The sequence below is a fragment of the Amphiprion ocellaris genome, chromosome 10 (assembly GCF_022539595.1).
Source record: "Amphiprion ocellaris isolate individual 3 ecotype Okinawa chromosome 10, ASM2253959v1, whole genome shotgun sequence".
Taxonomy (NCBI): Eukaryota; Metazoa; Chordata; class Actinopteri; family Pomacentridae; genus Amphiprion; species Amphiprion ocellaris.
This window is the reverse complement of record NC_072775.1, coordinates 22,489,594-22,508,857: the sequence shown is the minus strand read 5'-3', so window position 1 is coordinate 22,508,857 and position 19,264 is coordinate 22,489,594. Positions and strand designations below refer to the sequence as shown.

Here is a 19,264-nt window from a genome sequence, read left to right as displayed (position 1 = left end):
ATCTGGACCCTGAACGTCAGCCTTAACAAAACTAAAGTCATGATCTTCCATAAGAAATCCTAGATCTCAGGAAACCAAAGATAAACTCAGATTTGGGGAAAAATACAAAACAGGCATACCAATTAGAATCTGAACTCAAATATTTACGGTATAATCTCAGGAATCACCCTCAATGGTAGTGAAATTTAGGGTCCACTCAGTCATCAGGACTACACTATTACATAAAAAACACAGTTTGGTCACATCTCAAATCCAGCTCCAAAGACATAGTGAGATTTTCAGGCACTGCAAACCCCAATGAGTCCCTTTTGACATCTGGTCCTGAGACTTACTTATCAGGTAAGACCCAACACTGACCACCTGAAGAAAATGTCGCTCTGCAGTCCTAATCAGAGTCAGTCAAATATTACATAATAAAGCATGTGGTGGCTCAGTGATGGAGTGGTTAGCACTGTCACAGAGAAGGTCCTGGGTTCAAGTCTCTGGCTCAACTAGTTTGCATGTTTCCCCTGTACTCTGCCCTCCTCCAACAGTCTAAAAACATAACATGATATGTTAATTTCATCTATCCATTTTCTATACACCGTTCTATCCTGTAGCAGGAACAATAGGGTAACTAAAGATTCTAAACTGGCCATAGTAAGAGTGTGATTGTGCGTGTTCTTGGTGTACCCTTCCCTTCTCCCTATGTCCCCCAACAGATAAATAGGTATAGCAAATGAATTGCTGGAAAATAATACTACATAAAATTCCTCAATCCTTAACGCTTTGGCAACATTGTTAACCTGATATTCATGGCAAAACAACCTATTGATCTGTGAATTGTGAGAATCCCAACAAATCCAAAGATTCCCTTTGAGCTTACTCAGTGGCATGAAATGTTGATTTCAATCAGATGTTGACTAATTTGCACATTAATATTGACTTTTTGTAATGTATAATTCACAATGTATAAAATACCCCTCCAGAGATACACAGTAATTGTTACTGCATTATGAAAAGGTACCTTTACAAAGGGTTTATATGTTGCCATGGCTTGACCAAAAGTCTGTGAATCAAATAACCAGTGCTTTACAGATCAGAGGTGGAATTATTGGTTAAGTTGGTAGATTTTTCTCAAAGACACCTCCACCCCTGGAGAAAATCCTTTTTTCCACCTTGTTAATATGTATGGTGTTTAAAATGCTGGCGGCATTATGAGCAACATTAGCAATCAACACTATGTCTGAGCATTCCCACCTTGAAACTTGGCCTTCATCAAACCCAAGAAAACTACAGCATTTGTATATTTTTATGTCCAAAGCAATACTCGGCAAACTCCCCTGTTACTTTTGTAACTTTCCATTGCACAGCAACAGATGTTTTAAAAATTTAATTCATTTAAATGACACATGGTACCCAGGATTTGCTCTAAACTTAGTAGAACTACACTCTGCTATTTTGACCCCAGAATAACCTTGAGAAGAAACTACAGTTTAATTATGTTGTCTTCTTTCAAAGCTCTCATTCAAAAATGTGTACCTGGAGAGTGCAACTTCTCTTCTGAAAGTAGATTTTATTTTGTGGGTCTTCATTTCTTGATTGCTTTAATGTGCCTAACTTTGTCCTATGTCAATTGTTGTCGAGCTTAATTTTATAATCTGATTTATAATGTGTAGCTTCTTGGCCAGGTCTCTCTTGAAAATGAGATTTTAGTCTGAAGGGATTTTAATTATGGTGTAATTACTTCATTATTAATACATAAACTTGCTATTCTGTAGCACAGGGAAGTTTTGCAGTTTTGCAGGTAATCTGGTGAGCACAAGCTGTAACCAGAAAAGTACTCAAAGACTGCAGTAGTCCGCCAAGGCAGCTCATTCCTTATATCATTTCCGATGGCTAAGTCTCGATAAGTCTGCGGCAGTCGATTTGTAGTAGGATCACAACCATGTGATCGTCAGTAGGCAGCTGACGTAGTGTTCACTTGTTGTCATATTTACAGTGACTCCATGCTGTTATCAGTGATACAGAAATCGTGGATCCAGACCATCAGCTGCATCACTGCCAAAATCTAATCAATCGGTCCTTGTGTCATTTCTGACCTTCCCTGAAAATTTCATGTAAATCCGGTTGTCTGTTTTTGAGTAATGTTGTGCACAGACGGAAGGAAGGATTCACGTACGCCGATCGTCACATAACTCCATCGTGTTCCTTGGCGGAGTAATGAGTAATGTGACGGTAATGAGTAGGTAAGGGTAAGAAAACAGTCGCATTAACGTCATTGATCTGCACATTCTAGACAGAGAAACGGTGTCTACATCTGAGACATAAGGGATTATTTTCATTAAAAAATACTTGTGAATAAGCAACTTTGATACTCAGAAATGAGATTTTAGGGGTTGAATCAATGACTTCAGGACTCAGTGGAAGTCCAGGGGCATATACCAGGACAACAATACAAAAATACTGCAAGTAAAAGCATTCAAAAATCATACTGAAATACAGCTATGTGCCTGAAATCAAAGCAGAAGCATTTATTCTGCAGATAAATGGTTCCACTGGAGTGCTATTATGTAATTTCATTAGAATGTTCCCGATGTATTAGAGTGGAAGTAGCAATCTACTGATGTAAGTGGAGCTACTTTACATTTAGATCGAGTGGCACCTAAACTTGGGGTTGGGCTCCCTGCTAATGGGTCAAGAGATAAATGTGAGGGTAATTTGATGCCTAATGAGACTTTATATTTTCTTGTCATGGCTAATTTGATAATTTGGCTGATCTGAACAGGTATTTAAATGAACCAAGCCCACATCAATTAATAATTTTGGCTACAAAATACAAGAAAATAGTGAAACGAAGCCCTCTATATTTTCCTGTATGGTGAAATCTCTAAATGTTTTGTTTTTCAGACTTCAGACTATCAGTCATGTCATGCATGATTAACAAAAGCAGAAACCTCTCCTGTCCTTGGCTGGGGCTCATGCATAACACTCATTTTGCTTCTTGAGCTGTTTACTTCATCAGAAAAACCTTCCAGTGAACAATGATAGGACTTCCCTTCTGAGAAAGATCCAAATCTCTTTATCAACGCTGTATTCACATTCACAGTGTTGTGACATCAGTTACAAAGAGATCTTTGACAACCTGCCAACTTAGTCTTGTTCTTGTGAGAAATCTTTGAAGCTTTATCAAATAATTTATGAACCACAAATAATGTTACTTCTCATAAACCCTTTATAATGAGTGTCTCAACAAAAAGCAGTAAGCACCAATGGCCTGTTAATATGTCCTAATTACACTTAGTACTAACACACATAAATAACAGATTCATGTTCTATTTTCTTCCATCGCCATTATGATTACCACATGCCTTATGCAACAAGTGATAAGTCACAGTTTTTCTTTGAAAAACGATGCCTGTCAGGTCCTTATTAGAAGCAAGAGCCTGTTACTGAACCTCATAATATGAAGAATTCTAATCCTGGCTGGCATGTTCCCCACAAGCCTTTCACACTGTTGAGGGGTAATCTTGTCCCATTCTTCTTGAATTACTGCTTTGAATTCTTCTAAATTTTTTAGTTTACGCTCTGAAACAGACCTTTTGATAATCCACCACAGATTTTCAATGGGGTTTATGTCCGGGCATTGAGCTGGCCACTCTAAGACCTGGATACTGTGCTCCTGCAGCCAAGTTCTACTGGCCCTGGATGTGTGACAAGAGACATTATCTTGTTGAAACATTCAGTTTTGACCTAAACAGAGCACGTACAGAAGGGAGCGTGCAGGTTTGGAGAATATCACAATACTTGACAGAGTTAAATGTGCCATCACAGACAGTGAGATGACCAACACCAGCAGCACTCATGCATCCCCGAACCATGATACTGCCTCCACCATGCTTGACAGTAGGTACTGTACATGCTGAAGATAATGATTCACCTGGCCTTCTGTGTACCCTCACATTAGCAGGAGGAAGATAAAGCTGGAAGCTGGATTCCTCTGACCACAGACTCTTGTTTCACTTCCTGCCTGTCCAGTTCTTGTGTGCTTGGACCCAACAATGCAGGAGCTTCTTGGCAGCCTTGTAGGATCTTAAGCCATGATCTAAAAGTCGACCATGTACAGTGCAGGAGGAACACTGGACACCAGTTTGGTTTGACCACTGCTGCTGAAGCTCCTATGATGTCATTTGGTGGTTTTCAATGCACATTCAGATCAGGATGTGATCATATCTTGTTGAAGAAACCCTTGGAGGCACAGATCTTGGTTTGTCTTCCAAGCTGTTGGTTCATCTATATTTCTGCAGTTTACCCAACTGCTGAAGGACTACATCTGCACTTCCTGGTTATCTGGCAGCAGCTGTACCCTTCCTGGCTGAGAATCTCTATCTTCAGGCATGTTTCCTATGTTAGGTTCCTTGTTTTAGCCATTTTTGTCTCTGAAGAACTTTCACAATGTGGTGGCTTCATATAGACACGAAGCATGGCAACAAAAATTGTCTTTTAATAAAAAGCAGGACCTTCATTAGTGGATCACAGATACTAAAATGACTCAGTACTCAAAATTTCTTATGCATTTTTGTGGAACCAATCAATTTTAAGTTTTAAATGGCTTTTTTAGAATTTGTTTAATATTTTGGCTGTGACTGTAATAAAAGAAATTGTACTTGAAGACCTAAGAGTGAATCTTAATGCAATATTACACAAATCCTTGAGGTGTCCGAAAACCTTTTTCCACCACTGTATGTCAAAAAAATAGTTGTTTGTACATACAGTATGTTTATTAATTGTAAGTACATTTGGACTGAAGCTGCCAGAGGAAGCTTCTCGTATCCTGAACATTCTTTCTCATATCCCTTTCTTCAGGCCGCAGCACATGTATCGGAGGAGACACGAAGATGGAGAGCTGTGACAACGACTGAATGATGGAGAGAACTGGACTGACGTAAGTGTCACAGCTGCCTCAGTTTATACTCTAATATTGCATGTGATTGTTCTGTTGGCTGCCATGCTATCAGAAATCCTTCATCACAGAGTGTGTCAGTGTGGATAGCAGTAATTTAATTAGATATAAGGCTGCACTCGTAGCTTTTCATGGTGCTGGCCTTGTAACCTGTACCCACAGCTTCCAAATGTTCCAGACACACAGAAGTCTATAGCAGAATAAAAAGATAATCATTTAAAAAAACTAGAGAGGCATGACAGCACCAAAATATCCTTAAGCCCTTCACACAGGAGCTGCATTTTCAGTCATTTCGAATTCCTCTGCAAGGCCAGCAACACAGAATGCCTTACAATTAGCAAAGCCAGCCTTGGACTTCTGCTTATCAGTCAGTGCACTCACTATGGAAACGCAATTTTTTTTAATCTGAGCTGAATGGACATGATTGAAAAACGGGGAGGGGGGAGGATACATTCTCAAGGCTGATTTGTGACAGTCGTCTTCCTTGAACCCACATGGATATGATTATGGGCTGAATGAAAACCCTTATTATCCAATGTCTTCCTTGAATCAACCAATTTCTGATTTTACAGCTTTATTGTGACTCAGTTGTGCATGTATAAAGCAGGTTTTGACATTCAAAGATAAAATATACATCAAAATATCCATCAGATACAGTAGCAGCAGCACACTGGACGTACATGAGGCTCAGACCTGGGCTGAATTCAGCTGATGTTTTGTTTAAAAACAGTTAGAATTTAATGCAGTGTTGTTTATCAAATAAGTTAGAATAGCAGAGGAATTCTACACTACAACCAAGCTATTGGTGGTACAGCACATCCTCTGTAAAACTTTGATTTTCTTAAGTAATGCTACAATAACTTCAAGCAGTAATCTCAAACACTCTTAAAGGAAACAAATGGATGTGGCTAAACGCTGATCTTTCAGAAGCTGAAATTAGAGGCTAAACATAAGGCACACAAACAAGGCACAAAAACACTTTTCTGCTATCACTACTCTATCAGATTTGAACAGATAAATATTTGAATGCTTAACTCTACACTAAGAACATATTTCATTAAATATGGTTTACCTGGTGACTACAACAACAGCTACAATAATTCAAGAAACCAAGACAAAAAAAAAGAAACCAAGACAGTAAATCAGTCACATGAATCGTTTTTTACAAGATGAAACAAAGGCGCAGTATACACCACAACAGAATCATGTGGAAGTAGATAAATTCAAGATACATCATCAGAAATGTCCCTTAATTGTAAGTATTCACAGACTTGTATTCATTATAATGAACCACAGCTCAAGACGGCACAGTCACCACAGACAGTGTAGAATATCTAAAGGTGAAAAAGTGGTGTTGCTTTTTAAATGACCTGCTCAATATCACCTTCCAGACATGAGCATTCCAGTTCACAACAACACGGTTTTAAGGCTGAAATGATGCAACACTGAGCAGAAATGTACAGAATGAACATGGAATCAAATAGAAGTTTGTTACTGTCATGTTGGCAGTTGCCTTGGAGCCCTCTGCCCAGTTTTCACATAGTTGTCATTTAAGACGAGGTGAGAACATGCCAGGTTGGCACTGTGCACAATATTCGTCATCTTGATGGTGAGACGCGACATCACAGCTGTAATAGCTTAAAGGTGTGGAACAGCGTCAGATGTAGTAATTGTAGTTTATTATAGCACAAAGTCCACCTTCAAAGAACAATAGCTGCTGATTTCACAGTGAGGTCGAGTGAAATTCAGCCGTCTGATGAGGGGACAAAATACTTAGATTGAGAACCTTCAGTGATTGAGTTGTGAATTAGAGGATTCATCCCTGAGAGGTTATTTTATATTATACATACATACATGTCAAAGTTAGAATATGCAGAGAAAAAAGCTATTCACACATGTACAATCCAGCTAAGCACAAAACTAGGATTCACAAAAAACAATGTCACTTTAAACGGATGCTTGTACTGCATGTTGCTCCCTAAATAAGCAGGGACAATAATTTATTTTCATTCTGTGCCTACAGCATCAATTTATTTTTTTGTGCATGTATGAACTATATTATTTACTTAAATGTAAATATACATGTCATGTGAATTTAGCCACATAAATACTTTTGGTTTGTCTTGTTTGGACATCTTTCTCCATCTTTGCAGTGTTGATATGAAACATAAATCATTTGAAAAGTACATGTCCTCATAGATGCTTGAATTTCTTCAGTAGGAATGGCAGAAATAATGAAATATGATAGAATGACTGAACAGGTTTATACTTCTCACAGGATTAAAATGTTTATAATAAAGTTTATTTTAGAGGACATATCTAATGTTTTCTCAACAAATCCAATAAGCCAAAACCAAAGCATGTTGGTCTGACGCTCTTTAAAATTGTTTTCAACCTGGGGTAAATAGTGGATTTGGTGGGGACAATTTTCAGCAGTGGATTAATACAGTTTAGTGTGTTAGTGAATATTCATGGCAACATATTGTGTGTGAAATTAGCGGAATGAAATCATTGTTGTTTCTCTGACTTTTCATTGAATTTGGTAACAATAAAAAGAAAATAAAGATTAGCACTTTGCTTATTCTTTAAGTGAACATGTTTTTGGACTATTTGACCAACATAACAGAAGCGGAAATCCCATCTAGCTCTCCGTCTAGGCTCTTGCTCAGATGGCAGTGGTGATTTGAGTCAAGCCCAGGTCATTGGAGTCCTCCCAGCCCTGATGGGGCATCGAAGACATGTCCATGGCTAGTCATACAGACCTGGCCTGCTTCATTCCTCCCCGTGCTTCTGCAGGACATGAATGATCCCGTAGGGTGCTTCTGACTCGGCTCACTCCCTGACAGTCACTGTGTCCTTGGGCTCCTGGGCAGCAAAAGTCCCTGAAACACCTCTTGAAGTTCTCATCCAAGAAAGCGTAGAGGATGGGGTTGAGGCTGCTGTTGGTGTAGCCCAGCGCCACACAGAAGAAGTAGGCGGCCGTGACGGCGGTAGTCTCAGGGACATTGGCTGACAGCGCCTTGACCAGGATGAAGATGTGGATGGGCGTCCAGCACACCACGAAGACGGCCACCACCACGAGCACCAGACGAGTGATCCGACGCAGGTTGCGGTCCTTCTCGCGTGAACCCGACAGCAGGCGCACACTCTTCAGCCGCATGACCATCAGCGTGTAGCAGACGGTAATAATGATGACAGGTGCCACAAAGGCAAAAATGAAGACACAGATCTTCATCAGGGTGTCATAGTAGGTATAGGGCTCAGGAAACTGTAAAGCACATTCTGTAGTCCCTGTTAGTTACAGAAAAGCAGAGTTAGTGTAGCGGACTTAACCAGGCACATTCAAAGACATAAAAAACAAGACTTCAACAAAATGTACAGCCATGCTAGCAGCTCTGTAAGTTAGCACTGTACGTAATAGATGGACGTAGCCTCAGGGACTGAAAATTGAAGCTAATGTGAAACTGCCTTTGACCTGTAGTCTTTCTAATAGCCAGCAGGGAACGACGTGTCTGGTTGTTAAAAAAAAAAAAAAACTCCAACTATACAGAAGTGTATGAGAAAATGAATACTTCTTAGTGTATCTGTTACCTCAGTAAACATTTTTTAAATAAATTTATGATCTCAATCACTTGTTCTTTCAGGCAGCATGATGTTATTAATTTAAACTGAGGTTCCACTTAGAGTAAAACAGAAAATATAGAAACTTATGTTTTAGGACGAGGCCACTTCATGATTGCCAAGTTGTGACTGGATGGACATGTGTTGTGTCCTTGGATTGTCAGTCAGATCCAACCTCTGTTGGGTACATCCACTTTCAAAAGACCAAGATGGTGACAGCTAAATTCCAAACTTGAGGCTTAAAACAGTTGTCCACATACTGAATGGTTATGTCACAATGGCTACTTCCACCTTTAATATTCAGGGCATAGTCTGTACTCTTGTGCTTTGAGCTAAACATTAATGTCAGCAAGCCAATGTGCTCAAAAGCTGTAATGTTTGCCCTGTTAATTATAAGTGTTAGTGTAACGTTTTTCTGCATTAGCATAAAATCTGAAGTACAGTAGGAGAGAAAATCATTTTCAGGAATGGTAATAGATAAACAAGTTGTTTTTTTTCAAGACACCCATTTAACATTTTTTTTTTTAACTGTACCTAAACATTTAATGACTGGTTTATGCAAGATAATGTAATAACAGTGCTGCATGCATTTTTAATGTTTGAATTTAGGATTTTTAATTTAATGCCACTGTAATATTTAGCATTAATTATATATTTTAACTATTTATTAATGTTATATTATTTTGACATTTATTATCTATTCATACACTGCCTCCATTTATGGATTCACATAAGAGGATCCACAGTTATTAAGACTGGCATTATTAGATTCTTACAGCAGCTTAGAACTAAATTAAAATGTGACACAAAAATGTATTAATTGCTTATGCTTATGCGCAAGTGGGTTTAAAATCTATATTTCTGGTGACACTGAAAACTCTGTTCATCTTCCGGGGGTCTTGATGCCAGATTTCATGGTAATCCACCCAGTCCCAGTAAGTGCTGGGTTGGCTTGAGCCACTTCATTAAACCAGAAAAGATGACACCCCACAGAGGAAAAATAAGATGATCCCTAAAGTCATCACGATGAATCCTTTTGGGGAAATTAATGTATGCGCAAGATTTCATGCCAATCCATAAAACAATTAGCCTTGACTGTTTCAGTCCGGACCAAAGTGCTAAATAAACAACCAACACTGCCATCAGTGGAGCCATGTCATTAGCATCAATAGAACGTACAGTATGAGGCCCTGTGATGCAGTAATGTTGTCCATCCAGAAAGCTTAACTAGACTTACCAGGTAGTCTGTTAGCCCTGGGTCAAAGTGCCCTATTCGTATAATGAATGGAGCTTCATTGTATATATGCACATCTAACAGTCACTAAAAGAAAAACATTTTTTTCAGTTGCAGTTCTCAGAAAAGTAAGACCCATTATACCTGCCATCGCTTCATCTAATTGACTAGCCAAAGTAAACTCTCGAGAAACCTGCATTCAGGGCACTGATGCTTGACTGTAGTAGAGCTTTGAGTTTAAAATTGCCTTAGAATCCCTTTGCAGCAGATAGAAGGCATTCTGTCTCTACAGATGACACAAATATGTTCCATCAGTGAAACAGGAAGACTTGTAAAACCCTCTTAACCATCACAACTGATTCAGACAAAGAAAAAGTAAATGCTTGCAAGGTCAGTGTACCGTTATTGGTGTTAGTGCTGCCGAGTACCATGGCAGGGATCCCAGCAGCCGATGACAGCACCCAGATGATCACATTGATAATCTTGGCCTTGACAGGCGTGCGGAAATCCAAGGCCTTAACGGGATGGCAGACGGCCACGTAGCGATCCACACTCATCATGGTCAAGGTGAAGATGCTGGTGAACATGTTGTAGTAATCAATGGAGATGAAGACTTTGCACGCCACCTCACCAAAGGGCCAGGAGCTGAGCAGGTAGTCGGTGCTCTGGAAGGGCATAGTGGTGGTGACCAGAGCATCGGCCACAGCCAGGTTGAAGATGTAGATGTTTGTGGCTGTTTTCATTTTGGTGTATCTGTAGCGGAGAAGATGGAAACATGAAGAAGCAATAGTCTTGGATTGTTATTTATTGTACATTTGTTTTTTGTTTAAAAGCTGTAAAGGAAGAAATTGAATAATGAAATCACCTTTTCAGATAAGGAATTATTTAAAAACATAGCGAAAGGAGGCAGAGGGAGGAAAATAACCCCCACTTTTCCACTTCCATCATCTGATTTATGGGCAACATTTAAAATAAGAAAATCTGTATGATGCTTTACACTGAACCACACAAAAAGGTAACAAATAGGCTTCAAGAGGAAATATAGCCTATAGACTTTACATGTCCCACATGATAAAATCCTTATATTGTGTTGTGTAGTTGTTATAAACTTGGAGGTATGTGGTTAAAGTTGTTAAGATATGAAATGTACGCCCCCACAATTAGCCTCCCAGCTGAAAAAGCTAGTGTGAATTTTACTGAGCTGCTACATTCCAACTGAGGATCAAATGTTGTATAATCCTGCCTCCTCTCTGCTCCCAGGTAAACCATTCAGGAGCTGCTGCCTCACAGTCCACCAGGTATATTTACTTTCTAGAGCTGCTTCTGCTAACTGTAAGATGACTCAGCCACAAGCAAAGCCCACCGAATGTACCTAACATCACCGTTGGCGCTGATCGAATGTCCACAGGTCAGCGTGAAAACGGTAAAAGCTGACATACATTCAGTGATGGTTGAAACTTTAAGACTGTTTTGAAATCACAAAGCAGAGCAGGCTGTGGGTGTTTTCATGTCATCTGTTGCTTCAGTGCAACCTAAACTCAGTGTACTTGCTTCTCTCCTGCTCCCTGTGCTCATATACTGTATGTTACATTTTAGTTCAGCCAAATTCACAATAAAGTTGTCTTATGTCACATATTTTTAGCACAGTGAGTATGAAATAGTGACTGAGATGCAGTCCATCCATCCATTATCTATACACTGCTTAATCTGACTTACAGTGAGGGCAGGGGACACCATGAACAGGTCACCAGTCTATCACTAGGTATAGAGGCAAACAATCACACTCACAGTTACACCCACAGACAATGTAGACATACCAATTAACCTCAACATGTTTTTGGACTGTGGGAGGAAGCCGGAGAACTCGGAAGAAACCCACATGCACAGGAAGAACATGTAAACCCTATGCAGAAAGATCCTAGAAAGGCCAGGACGCGAACCTGGGATCTTCTAGCTGCAGACTAAAGTTCCACCCACCGAGCCACTGTGCAGCCCAGTACGCACCAGATCTCCTATTGTACTGTGTAAGCTGCGCTCTGCGTGAAGATGCCGTTTCACCCATATGACTTTCGTTGTTTTGAACACAGCATGCATGCCTATGTTGCATATTTCAAAGCTGAAAACTCACCTAATGATGACATACATGACCAAACAGTTGCCCACCAAGCCCACCACAAACACCACGGAGTACACGGCCACTATGATGGGGATGATGGGCGACATGGGCTCGGCTTCAGCCTCCCAGGTGCCGTTGGGGGTGTAGTTGAAGATGTCGGATAAGCCGGGCTGCCAGGTGAAGTTTGGGACGCACTCTCCCGGCTGGCCCGACGGACACCGGTCCTCTTTGAAGATGTGCACCACGCCGCTCTCCATGGTGCCGGACGCTGCTGCTGCTGCTGCTGCTGCTGCCAGGCGTAAACTCACCGCTCAACTTCAGCAGCTCTCACACATCCGAAGACATGCGAATCTCACACCACTGCTACAGCAACCATTAAAAAAAGACAATTAAAAAAAGGGCAATTTCTCTCAACACTGTGGGATCTGTGAGAGAGAAAGCGCGCAACAGCCTGCGCTCAAGGACATCGCCACACAAGTGTAGCACCCACCTTACCTGTTCTTTTCTGCTTCTGAAAAGTTCGTTCGGATGAAGCCAGCCTGGTGAGGAGCAGCTTAAAGGAAGGTCTGCGCGGAGGAAATGTGGCACCAACAGAAGGTTTGTGACTAGTTTGGTGAGCAAGCTGGAAAATTCAGTGTCCGTGTCGCCGCTGCGTCCCCGAAGGTGCGCACTGGAAGCCCGCACTGCTCATCCAATGACATCAGAGGCTGAGCCAACAGATATGACAGAGCATCCAGCCAGCAGCGGGGGACCAACCTCATGAATCACAGGCAGATGAAAATATTGACGCTCTTTATTTAGATTCGCTACGTTTTGCATTCATTTCTCATAAACAACCCCCTAAAACACCAGCAGATCCAGTCACACTAACCTTCAACTGTCTGTTAGAGAAAAAAAAGCTTCAGTTTCATGCACCCAGCTTTCTGTACATGTTAGATTTCCCTTCATTGCTGCTATAATGGTCATTCTAGAATTGGAGGACATTTGGGCGTCAAAAGTTTTCTTCTCTTTTACAAAATGCTTAATATTCAGCGATAATAGATAATAAACTATGAAAGGCTTGATTGGCTCAGCTTACACATCAATGGTACCATTTTTATTCCATGCTTTATTTGTTGTTTGCTAACCCTACTCTAATCACATTAACAGGGTTGCTAATCCATGCTAATGTTAGCTTTTTCTCATCAGTAGAAGCTAGATATTTAGCTGGTTGTTACTGCTGACCAAGAGGACAAACTTACTGAGGGAAAAAAGTAAAGAAAAAAGTTTTTTTTTTAAATGAGGCTGACTATGTTATGAAAATATGGAAAATTTCTTTTCCAAAATTCTTTTGGAAAATTGTTTAATGATGGTAATTCCAGTGTATTGTGTGATTCACTGCTTTCTTCTTCTTCTACCAGCTAAAAAGGTTATGCTAACAGGGTTGTTGAGGGACACACATTCCATGCATAATAATTACTATTTAAAATACTATGTTGATTGAAAATATGTTCAAACAATTACAAGAGACATCAATGAAAAAAATAGTACCAAAAAAAGGAGATTTAAATTTAATTTTAACAGTTTTATTTGAGATTCAATTTGGTCATCAGGTGGGTCGGACAAGAGAAAAATTGCCTTTTATGGGGAACTCCAGACTTGCTTTGGTATTTAAAAAGATATTTTCAGACATTATTTTCTCCTAGTTTTTTAAAAAAAAATTGGTCTCAGGACAATTAAATTTACACAACAACTGCATTCTTTAGTATTTTGGACATGGATTATTTGAAATCTGATAAGTGGAACGTAAAATGTCCTCCATTTCTGGAATGACCTATGAAATGTTTCCTAGCAACTCTGCAAAAAAAAAGAAAAAAAGAATCAGAGTCCTAGATGTTGAGGAGACAATCAACGTATGAAGGACATTTAGCGGCAACCTCCAGATCTTTGCATCTGCATCATGCCAGCAGCACAGAAACGAGAAGCAGCAGCTGTGTAAAATAGCATGGGCAAAGATGAGCACTGACATGGGGAGGAAGCTTCCAAGAAAAACTAATCATTCTCCCAGCAGCATGTTTGGACTCCACTCAGGTCAGAATCTATTGTCCTGCAATAGAAGAAGACTCTCATTTTCACCGTTGCCTTTCATTTCAGTGGAATATAATGGAAAAAATGTCTATCATTCATCTGTTGTACTCTCACTCTACCATAACTCATGCATCTATTAATCACTCACGATAATATAGACTGAAACAGCACTGAAAGCTCAAAATAAAAAAAAAAATCCAGCTAAAGAAGAGGCTCGTTGATAGAAATCACCGGCTCTTCCTCTTTTTCTCCCCCAACATATAGGAAACAGATTTCAACCAGCACGTAATTGTTCTTGTCTTTCCCTCGTTTCATGCACTAACAGTTGTTGCTTAGAGACCCATCATGGCCAGCTGTTGCATGAGTGACAAAACCCTCATGTAGGTGTGTTTCTATTGTTAGAGACTGTACATGCTTGACTTTTAGAGATGGATGTGTTTGTCACTGCAAATATTTAACACACATTCACATCTTTCCTCATGAGGGATTCAGTGGAGGAAAAACACATTTACTTTATTTACCCAGAATCTTAACAATGCAGTGCTAAAGGTCTGTTTATGCAGAGATACAATCTGCTTCTTCCTGTGGCTCTTTTTTTTTTAAATTCGCGTTCCAGAGGAGGAGAGGAAATGCTTGCTGTATTACCCCCAGCAGATGAGGTCAAGGATAAATTCCTTTTTGGATTTTATCATCACATTGATTGTCTCGGCCTTGACAGGCATGTGGAAATCCAAGGCCTCCACACTCATCACGGTCAAGGTGAAGATGCTGGTGAGCATGTTGTAGCAGTTGATGTGGATAAAGACTTTGCACTCCACCTCATCAAACATCAAGGAGCTGAGCATGTAGTTGGAGGTGTGAAACCACATTTTTGCATTTGATTCCATTAGAAGGGAATCAAATGCAAAAAGGAGCTTTTTCTAAACCTGATCTGGAGTTAACATTATAAAAACTTCCTCTCCTTCTCTGGAACTCAAGTACATGTTATTCCCTTTTATTTTATACGTTAAAGAAAAATAAAATGCAAAAAGGATCTTATTCCCTTTTGTACAATACACCTGAAGTGCAGTCCATTCGGTGAAGTGCTTCAGTTAATTGGTATCACGATGAATGCATCTATTCAACATTCTGTGAGGACAAGTAGTGTCTCGTTTTGTTGAGGATTTCCAAAATGATTACAGAAATTTTCATTCCTTCAAGAGTTCTTCACCAACTGATTACTCTCTCCTTTTTGGTATTTTAAATTAATCCTTCCACGTGAATTGTTAGCTTCTTGGTAAACATTTGACAGGAACAATAGCTAGTTCAATTTGTGAGCAAAAAGAGCTTTGTGACAAAAAGAGCTTTCAACTTCAGCACTAAATGTAGATCTTACAGACAAATCCCCTAACTCAACCATAGCACAATATTCCTTCCATACAACTATATTATTGATTATTCTTGTACTCCTTCTCCCACGCTTGGCTAGAATTGTCACAGACATTCAAAAAAAGCTGCTCATCTGCTTAAAGCCTTAAGGTCACTGCATTGGTTGAACAACTCGCTGAAACAGAAACCCACAGGACTTCACCGAGCAAAGAGAAAGAAGGAATGGCAGAAAACACGGTCCGACATCGACAAAACACAAAGTAGTAAGGACTCTGGATTTTGTCAGTAGTACTGTTGTGTTATGCCAATATAACCTGTTGTTTTTAGACCTTTAACAACTTTCTGTTAGACAAGGGGCTGACAAGAGAAACAGGAGGGAAAGAAAACAGCAAAGGTGCAGATCGTAACACCAAATCATTGCACTGAAACATTAAAATGCCCTGTAGAGCTGAGAGGAACAACAGCGTCAGGAGAAATCTGTGGGTCAGTCACTACTGGCAAAAACTTTCACAATAATCTCTGTATATTTGATTATATAGACTGTATAGCTTTAATGTGAAAATCCGACAGTTCATCATATGATCTTAATTAGGAGATCAAATTTTCCAACTTAATATAGTATTCATATAATAACAGTACACACAAGAAAAGAAAAGACAATATGCAAAAGGGTCTTATTTCAATCTTGGGGAAAAACTTAAAAATTGAATTTCTATCAGTAGAAATGGGTTAAATTAGCAAATTGTGCTCAAAATGTTTTTGAGATGTTCAACTGGTGATAAATTTTTAAGCCATAATTTAACCCACAGCCTGGTCAGGTGTGGCTTTAAGGGACAGTGATCAGACAGTGACACGCCTTTGACCAGTGAATATGACAGTCCGCCTTAAAAAACAACTTTATTGAAATGGCACAGTGCTACAGAGGGCTGCACAGTGGCTCAGTGGTTAGCACTGTAGCTAGAAGATGCCCAGTTTGCATCCTGGCCTGGACCTGGGATCTTTCTACATGGAGTTTGTAAGTTCTCACTGTGCATTTGTGGGTTTTCACCGGGTTCTCCGACTTCCTCCCACAGTCCAAAAACATGCTTCTATCCATCCATTATTTAAACACCGCTTAGTCTTTATTAGGGTCGTCGGGGGCTGGAGTCTCTCCCAACTGATTAAGGGTGAAGGCAGAGTGACAAACAATCACACTCAAATTCACACCTACGGACAATTCAGAGTGACCAATTAACCTGAGCATGTTTTTGGACAGTGCCACCGAACATTGTCTTGGCGGTATGCTTTGGTTCCCTGTCTTGCTAATAGGTAGTGTCACCCCAGTCTCAGGTTACTGTGTTCTGGAGCAGGTTTTCTTCAAGGTCTTCTCTGTTTTTGGTTGCACTGAATCTCCCTTCAGTTCTTCTCCCAGTCCCTGCTGCTAAGAAGCAACTCCATAGCATGATGCTGCCACCACCATGCTTTTCTTCAGGGTTTGCAGGTAATGAGCAGAGTCTGGTGTTTGCTAGGCATAGTGCTTGAATTTCTGTTCATATAGGTTCAGTTGTTGACTCATGAGGTAAACTGATGTTTTTTTTAATGCTCTAGATGTCCTTTAAAAGCTGTTTGACAGACTCCTAACAGACTCTAATTGTGGAGTGTTGCTGAGATGGTCATCCTTCCAGCAGGTTCTCTGCAGAGGACTTCGAAAGCTCTCTTAGAGGGACAGTGGGATTCTTGGCCTCCTCCCTGACCAAGGAGCGACCTGCTCATTTACTCGGTTTAACTGAATGCCTAACGCTGTGAAGAGTCCTGGTGTTTTCATACTTTACTGTTACTGAAACCATTGCTCATCTGGGAACACTCAAAGCTTTAGAGATGGTTTTACATCTTTGCCCTCCCTCCAGGCTAAGATAAAAGACGTTTTTGAGATTGTAGCTCTGAAACTTTGTAGCTCGTTCCCACTGAACTTAAGACCTGTGGGCACTGTGGACACTTGAAAAGCAGTTCAAGACCCATTGTTTAGGCCTGCTTTTGTTTGATCCGTGTTTGTCTTTGAAATATTTTCTGAAATTAATGATTGCTGCTGTCTCTCTTTTTTGCTTTTTAGTTTCTTATGCTGAAACACTTTCCTGTGTCTGTTTTTGACATATATAGGCATGATGTCAATAAAACCTGCTTACAATAAAACTGCTGTGATCTACGGAGTTCTTGGAATTTCGAAGTTTTTGTCCTGACATGCAGTTGTGGGATCTTATATACAGGTGTGTGATTTCTAAACTCTGCTCCATCCATTTAGTTTGCCACATGAGGGCTCCAATCAAGTGCTTGTTACATCCCAAGGATAATTAAAACAAACAGGATGCAACTGAGTGCAATTTAGAACCACTGTCTATCAATACATTTGTAAACAAGAAAAGCACTTAGAGAGCACAGTACTCTCTGCCAAGGCTGCTCAGTCGTTGTATGACTTCTGACGGATAAGTCCCGATAAGTCCACAGTGGTCGATTTGTAGTAGAATTGCAATACACACATCGACTAGTACAACCTGCTGGCAGACCTCCCCACATGCACGGCCAGACGTCTGCAGATGATCCCGAATGCAGCAGCACGTCTGGTTTTCAACCAGCCAAAAACAGCAGGTCACTCTGCTGTTCAGATCACTTCACTAGCTTCCAGCTGCTGCTCACATAAAATTCAAAACTCTGACATTTGCATTCAAAATACAATGAAAACAGCTCCCTCCTACCTGAACTCTGTCATTCAGGTCTACACTCCCTCCTGTCACTATGCTCAGCCAACAAAAGGCACCTGATACAACCACCAACAACAGCAGCAGGGCTGGTCGATAGCTAAACTCTTCTCCTCTGTGGTTCCCCTGTGGTGGAACGAGTTACCAAACTCTGTTCAATCTGTCGAGTCTCTCTCAGTCTTTAAGAAAAGACAAAAAATCCAGTTCTTCACTGAACATAGGTGCACTTGACAGAATATGAATTTTAAAAAAAAGTCCTATTACCTCCCACACTGGCTGTACACACCACAGTCCTACACTGTCTGTCCAATAAAATGTCACACACTCTTATATTTCATTGCACCACCTTTAGCTCTGAGAACGACACTCATTCACTGTGGCATCATTTCGATAAGTTTCTGCAATGTTACAGCATTTATTTCCATCCATAGTTGAATTAATTTTCTGCCAAGATCTTATATTGATGATGGGAGAGTCGAACCGCACAAAGTCTTCTCCAGAACATCCCAAAGATTCTCAGTGGGGCTGAGGTTTGGACTCTGTTGAGGTCAATCCATGTGTGAAAATGATGTCTCATGCTCCCTGATCCACTCATTCACAATGTGAGCCCCATGAATCCTGGCATCGTCATCTTGGAACATGTCCATGCTATCAGGGAAGAAAAATTCCATTGATAGAAAATCTAGTATACTTACGTAGATTGGCTTATTTTCTGTATTAGGTTTGGTTTAGTTTTCCCCCAAGCTTAGTTTCCCGGTCTGTGATTTTCCCATTTAGGTTAGTTCTGTAGTTTGCCTTTTTGCATGGACTTTGGTTTTGAATAAATCCTTTTGTTTACGCAGCCTGTCTGCCTGTTCTCTCTGTCTGCCCCTGGGGTCTCTGAACCCCATGACAATGAAATCCCATTCCTTCTATGTAACTTCAACACACAGGAATGGGATTTTAGGGCTTTAATCAACAACTGGAGAGGAATATCAAAAAACAAAAGTTCTGCAAAGTTCTAGTAATGTTTCAAAAACATGTTTATTTCTTTTTGTATTTCCCAGAATGTTCTTCTTGAAGGTAGGATAATGTCCTCTACAGGCATTCTGAAATGCTCTCAGACAACATTGTTAGACCATTATGTCTAACGTTTCCTGTATTGTCCCATTGAGAATGTCCCTCCTTTGTTATCAAGTAATACT

At 40.2% G+C, this 19,264-nt stretch overlaps 1 protein-coding gene across 1 annotated transcript; it reads right to left on the bottom strand.

The window, feature by feature from the left end:
* Positions 1-5,508: 5,508 nt before the first annotated feature.
* Positions 5,509-18,844, bottom strand: oprk1 (opioid receptor, kappa 1). The gene is made up of 4 exons (XM_055014070.1): positions 12,409-18,844; positions 11,926-12,276; positions 10,198-10,550; positions 5,509-8,233 (listed from the first exon to the last, which is right to left on the bottom strand). The coding sequence occupies exons 2-4, from the start codon at positions 12,168-12,170 to the stop codon at positions 7,695-7,697; spliced, it is 1,137 nt and encodes a 378-aa protein (XP_054870045.1). The 5' UTR covers positions 12,171-12,276; positions 12,409-18,844; the 3' UTR covers positions 5,509-7,694.
* Between the last annotated feature and the right edge of the window lie 420 nt (positions 18,845-19,264).